The sequence below is a fragment of the Heloderma suspectum genome, chromosome 13, assembly GCF_057233095.1.
Source record: "Heloderma suspectum isolate Gila_16-S chromosome 13, 16-S_ref, whole genome shotgun sequence".
Classification (NCBI taxonomy): Eukaryota; Metazoa; Chordata; class Lepidosauria; order Squamata; family Helodermatidae; genus Heloderma; species Heloderma suspectum.
Window position 1 is genome coordinate 18,919,363 of NC_139470.1, and position 7,001 is coordinate 18,926,363.

The 7,001-nt window shown below is 44.7% G+C and overlaps 1 gene segment (V, D, J or C); it reads right to left on the reverse strand.

Moving 5' to 3' along the window:
- Nucleotides 1-613: 613 nt before the first annotated feature.
- On the reverse strand, nucleotides 614-5,414 carry LOC146336142 (immunoglobulin lambda constant 6-like). The segment is given in 3 exon segments: nucleotides 614-1,152; nucleotides 5,111-5,183; nucleotides 5,397-5,414. Coding segments are annotated over 3 exon segments (411 nt in total).
- Nucleotides 5,415-7,001: the final 1,587 nt, after the last annotated feature.

The window sequence follows — 7,001 nt, forward strand, 5'->3', positions numbered from 1 at the left end:
AACATCAGGATTATGTGTCGGTGACAGATGTATTCACATATGGGTCAGATTTGGATTGGGATTTGCCAACCAGTCGAGCTTAATTTCCATAGATGGCTATGGTGTCATGGTTGTAGGCTTCCCAGAAACATTGATGGCTGGTCCCTGTGAGAAAGTGGACATTGGACTAAGGGGACATTTGGTCTGATCCAGTTGGCCGCAACTTACATTCATAGATGACCACTGGAGCGGAATTTCCTACATTGCTATCCAGTCGTGTTGTAGACTTCCTGAAAGCATTCGTGGCCGGTCCCTGAGATCCCTGAGATCTCGAGTCTGCCTTCTCCACTACGCAGGACAATTGATAGACCCAAGGATCATGCAAGTATCTGTGTGACCGAGTACATGCAGTGAATTCAATTCAGCACACCCATTTCAACCCAGTGAAAAATCTAGATTCAGCGGATCTCATTGAGAACCAAGGGGGTCACCTAATGACTTGCACAGCTCAACCATCTTGCATGAGAGCTAACTGAACACTGTTTGAAGCAAGATGCTGGATTAGAAAGGCCCAGTTGGGTGTGATCCAGCAGGACTCTTCTTATGTTCTTAAGTACCTTGGTCGAGAAAGAGCCCCAGTGAAATATGTCAAATTTTATTACTCTGCTAATACTGGAAGCAAGCATACAAGGTGTGTGGGTCCGGGGAGTGGGGCAACATACAAGAGATATCGGTATTATTCAGTCAGACTAGCATTGGGAGGAAAGAAGAGAATGAATTTGTGCCCATGGAGGAAGGACACTTTCTTCCTGGTGGCTGGAGGGATACGGGCCACCCTTGAGTCACCCAATCTTTAAGAACACTCCATTCTGTTCACCGACTTTGTGATGCTCTTTCCTTCGTGCGTCACCTGGCAGCTGTACGTCTCATGGTCTGCCCAGCCTGCCTCAGTCAGGGTCAGGTAACTGCTGGCCATGTACTTGCCATCCTTTTTGGCGGGTTTGGTGGTCTCCACTCCCGAGGAGATCGCACTGCCATCAGCCTGCCAGCTGACTTCTATGGTACCCGGATAAAAGCCATCTATCAGACAGACCAAGGTGGCTGTCTTTTTGGCCTTGAGCTCTTCCTGGGATGGAGGGTAGAGTACCACGGAAGGCGAGGCTGTTGGCTGACCTGGAAGAGAGCAGAGATTTTCTTAAGTGCCTGAGCGAAACAGTAAAGTGCCTCTGCAGAATATTACAGACGCGTACATTGGCAAATCTGTATGACTTAACTCTGGATCTCACCCATGGATTTAACCCGGACATTGCCATGGACAGAACTTCTTACGTATGACCTTAAGCATCAGACAGACTTTCTACGTCAGGCTATTACACCAGCCCTGCGGGGGTATTTGAGATTTATGCAAGTGTGAACATTTGGAATTCAGCTGATGATTGAGGGTTTGGGCTATTTTTCTTCAGGGTTTCATCGTGGAACTAAGGCAACATTTTCAATAGAATGTGCCTTGGCACGGTAACGTCTTCCGGCAAGTCCTCAAAACCAGCCTCCACTATTCTTCTTGCAGAAGTCTCTGTGAACTAGTGGGAACTTTTGGCTTTGCTGCCAATACAGTCCCAATTCTTGGAAAGTTCTTGGATCCAGTGTTTGTCATAATGAGAGCCAACCCAATGAAATCAATGGGTCTAAAGTGACTCATTAGCTGAAGTCCCATTCATTTCAAAGCAGGTTCTCTACGTATGATGTAATATGCATCCAAGCCATGGCATTTACACAGGCAGCCCTCCCAGGGGTATCTGTGCTGTATCCCTGACCCGCCTTGTCCCATGTTCATACATTCTTAGAATCATAGAATAGTAGGGTTGGAAGGGGCCTACAAGGCCCAATTAGAAAATTCCAATTAGAAAAGGTCTTTAGTCCATGTGAACAAATGTTAATTAATTCAGAAATACAGGGGCTCCTGGCAAGTAGGTTAGGCCCAAACATCTTTTATATTAGCTCTTGTGGCATTGGATATCTCAGCAATGAACTGGTAAATTAGATCGAGCATAAATTTGGGAGTGTGGTAGTGGCCCACCTCTACCTGAGAGGGTGACGGCATGTGTGGCCTGTACCATTTCAGAATGCAGGTGGGGCAGCACAGGGTGCAATGGTCCCCCACCCTCCAACACAAAGAAACGCCTCCATCTTAGATGTTCACCTCTCCGGGTGAAGGACAGGCTAGAGCTCTTCTCCCTGGCTTCTGTTTTTCTCTACACATGGCATTTCTGTTGTATGGAGGAGCATTGTACCATGTGAGCCCTGACACACAGTCCAAAACTGCTAAGAAGACACTGTCCAGCCCCCTCAGTGGGATGTCAGCCTTCATTTCACCAGAGAACCTGGCAATTCTAGGATGGATATGGATATGGAGGAGGGTCATTTAATCCCACCACTTAACCCTCACCCCAACCCTAATCCCAACCCTAATCCGAGATATAAAATATCTCAGTGCTCCAATTAACTCGAGGGTCATCTGCGCATATATCCCCACCCCATTTTGATTTTGTACATGTATTCTAGACAAGGTGGAGTAATGGTAAATGAGAAAGAGTTCAGTTGCAATCAGAAAAATAATCCAGGTGACATCGACACACTAACTGCTTCCAGGTCCAGAGGGACAGCGGTCAGCATTGGTGGCTCTAGGCCATGGTCACTTATGCCACAAGGAACCTGCTAGTCCTTAAGGTTCTGCAAGACTTCGTGGTAGATAATTGTGCGAATGCATCTTCAGGCGGATGGATACCTGCATACACAATCTTCTGAAGAAGGAAAAGAGCAGCGCAGAGGAATCTGACTTATGCATAGATCTTTGGTCTACGTGGTTCAGTATTCAGTGTTTGGCAGAGCCCCTCCACGTTTTCCGACAAGGGTCTTTCTCACCACAACATGGAGATGCCAAGCATTGAACTTGGGACCTTTTGCATGTACAGCTGATGCTCTACCACTGAGATACATCGTTTGCCAGATGCTCACCTTTGTAAATCTGCCCTCATTGTATTTCTGGAGGAAATTCAAAGCAGTTTTTTTTTGTTGTTGTTTAAATTCAACGGTAGTTACACAAAGGAAAGTGAAGAACAACCCCGGAATACTAAATGTGCCAGAATGGTTGGCCATAATGTTAAAGAGATATTCTGTGGTATCGACAAGCCTGACATTCCAGTGGGAAACAAGCCCTACAACCATCAGAACTTCCTGATGATCATGTAAGGCAGCAACGCTCAACCTCTTTGTGCCATGCAGTCTCTCTCACCTCAGTAAGACCACATTACTAGGCTTTTCCTGAGGGGCCCGGATTCTGCGGACTTGCAGACCAGTTGTTTTACTCCCTGGATTTTTATGGAAACGTTGTCACAGAAAAATATGTAAAAGCATAATAAAAAACCCTGTCCAAAAATGTGCATTTTCCCCATAGGCTAAAGCATGAAAATGCCGGGGGGGGGGGGATTTGTGCTTTTTTCCAAATGTGAATTCATGAATTCTTGAAAGTGCGAATTCCCACAAATGTGAATTTACGCAACTTTGTGAAACTTGAAAAAATCTGATTCTGTCAATGAAGAGACGATGGAATGAAAGGCACCTGTCAATCCATGAAATCTCCAATTGATGTATACTAGTGTAATGCAATAAATTTAACTGGAACCCCCAGAGGTAAAACCGACAGCATGCAGGAGACCTGGATGACTGGATGTCCCAGCATTATAAAACAAACAAACAAACAAACAAACAAACAAACAGCTGGGAGATCCAATTTTCCTGGGAAGAGCAGTACTGAAGGAAAAGATATTTAACGGTTCCTACCCCTGCTGCTTTCCTCAGCTATTCTGCCCTTACATCGCAATCCTATGCATGCACTGAGAAGTAAGTCCCTCTGAGTTCAATAGGATGTACTCCCAGCTAAGTGTTTATACAATTGCACCCTGAGTCCATTATTAGCTGCACTGGGGGAAAAAATGGGCATGATAGAGACAGGGGATTATTTTTCTCAGCGGGGCTAATACAACATTTGGGGTAAGAGAATTAATATTAGAAAAGACCTCCTTGATGAGAAGCATGGTCTGGTGCCCACAAAAGCTGATCTACCATCAAATCAAACAAAAACATCAGGAGATGCAGTTTCCTGCATCAGATGTATCCTGGCCCTGTGATGCCTGGTGGATTGCAGCTTTCTGCTACCATTCTTGGAACACTCATTCCAAATGTCATTCAGAAAGTTGACCTCAAATTTATGTATTTATTTATTAACTGCATTTATATCCTGCCTCCCCCCCCCCACTCTTGCAAGGAACCCAAGGCAGCTTGCATTATCATCCTCCACTCCATTTTATCCTCACAACAACAACCCTATGAGGTAGGCTGGGCTGTGAGTCGGTGACTGGCCCAATGTCACCCAGGGAGCTTCCTTGGCCGAATGGGGACTAGAACCCAGATCTCCCGGCTCCCAGTTCAACACTCGCGACACTACACCACACTGGCTCTCCCACTACACCACACACTTGCATTTCACAAAGACCTGTGTCTACCAAAATAAACATGGAACCTCTTGGTTTTAGAAAAAAATAGAGAGAGAGCCTGTTGCTCTGGATTGCCCACCTATCAAACAATGTATCACTTGAATAGACCTTGTTCCATTATTCTAGCAGGAAGCACAATTACGAAATCACAATATTAGAAGGCGCCATTAAAAAAAATCCTGAGCACTGTCCCAGGTCCATAAGTTGTGTTGACTGTGTGAAGACGCCAAAACGTGAATGTATTTGTGAGCTACATTTTCTATCGTCCTATAAAATTATTTCAGAATTTGAGTTTGGAGATGTTCAAACAATGCCACATTGAATTAGAGCAAGAAAAAATATCTTTTTTTTCATCAATACACTTTCCAATATCCCCAGAGGAGAGGGAAGAGACATGTAAGGTGGCATTGGAACACCCTGCTCCAGCTACGATAAACTTTTTGGTTGATCATCCCAGATTAAGCAACAGAAACCCCAAGGTCAATTTGAAGGCAGAGAAAGAAAAGAGGGCAAAAATGATGAAATGTTACACAATGTTCACAGGGAAGAAAAGGGACACAATAAATTCAGTGACTTACCAGTGACAGTCAGCCGGGTTCCTCCTCCGAAGATATACCACAGTGACACACAGCTGTACAAAAACCTGCCCCACTTCACATCAGAGACCAGTTATCCACACTTATCCCACATGGAAACAGAGCGACAACCCCTGTTGCTCCCTTTAGGATGAAGCATTTCCCATTTCCACAGAAACTGTAGGCAAGGGAGTATTTTTGGAAGAATACTGATACTGCAGTCTAGTTCATCTTTGGGCAAAGAAGGGGAAGGTTCTTTTGGTGATCTATAAGCACCTCAGTTCTTTACCATGATCCTATGCGCCATGGTCCATTTCCAAATGGAGGAAGTATGGCAGAAGAGATCCCTTTTTTCATTATAGCGTGAGCTACATAGGAGAGGGAGTGAAATGGTGGCAATGGTTCATCCAGTCTAGTAGAAGATGGATATGTCTCTGAGCAGAGAAGTCATAGGTGATGTGGTAGACAGAGAAGCCTTTGTCTATGCTCAGATAGTTTCTCATAATGTAAACCCGCTGCACCAGACTGTTCCCTTGACTGTAAATATGAGCTTCCCTGAGTAGCTGTTGGTATGTCTCAAACGTTAGAGAATTCAGTGCTAATTGACTTAAGAAATGAACTGCTTGCTTGGATGTGGTGGGATAGCAATGAAATTGCCTGACAACGGGATTCACGGTGAAATCTAGGCTTCCAGAAATGCATTGTTCTGTACTGGCGTGGACGATGGTCATGTTGTTAAGAATGGTGCCGAATGAATGTTAACTATGCAGATGCTGCTTGGGAAATGTTTCCTTCATCTGAAGACCTTCTCTGACCCTGGTCATAGCAAGGGGTGGGCAATCCTGGCCTCCAGATGATTTGACCTACCACTCTCATCAGCCCAGTTTCATAGAATCATAGAATAGTAGGGTTGGAGGGGCCTACAAGGCCATCGAGACCAACCCCCTGCTCAATGCAGGAATCCAGAGCATCCCTGACTGACAGCTGTCCAGCCTCATCTTGAATGCCTCCAGTGTGGGAGAGCCCACTACCTCCCTAGGTCATTGGTTCCATTGTCTTCCATATGTATGTATGTGTGTGTGTATGTATGTATGTATTACATGCATATCCCTCCTTTTTCCACTTTAAGGAACCCAAGAGACACAGAACATGGCATTTCAACACCCTGCTATGGCTACGGTGAAAAGTTCAGTGGATTCGTCAACAGAAATGCTGAGGTCAATTCAAAGGCAGAGAAAAGAAAGAAGGCAAAAATGATGGAAATGTAAAAATCTTGTGACAGAGAAGGAAAAGGACGTGAACAAATGAGTGACTTACCAGTGACAGTCAGATGGGTTCCTTCTCCAAACACCCACCACAGTGACACACCACTCTACAAAAACCTGCCCCACATCACAGCATAGAATGGACCCACACTTCATGTAGATACGGGAATGGTCATTCAGTAATTTGACCTCAATTCACATGGTAATAAATCTGCAATGACCAAATAGAATTTGGGAACTCCTGCTGCTTTTCATTTTAGTAGGTCAGGAGCTGGATTCTTTGCATTGCCAACTTATCAAACAGCACGCCACTTTAATAGGCACTTTTATGTTATTACAGTTAGGGTGTCCCATAATGGAAACACACCATTACACGTTCTGAACAAAAACAAATCCAGTCCTCTGCGTGAAGCCAAGTTGACTATGCAGACATACCTGGCTCAGCGCGAATTCCCTTCTCTGATACCTTTGAATCTACCAATGTAGCCACAAAAGAGATTCTTCAAACCATGTCACATTAAGTTAGAGACAGAAAAGGGATGTTTTCTTTTATAAGTATGTTTTCCAATGTCCTTGGAGAAGGGGGATGTAAAACGGGATTTTCCGCCTTACTCTTGCATGGATTGAAA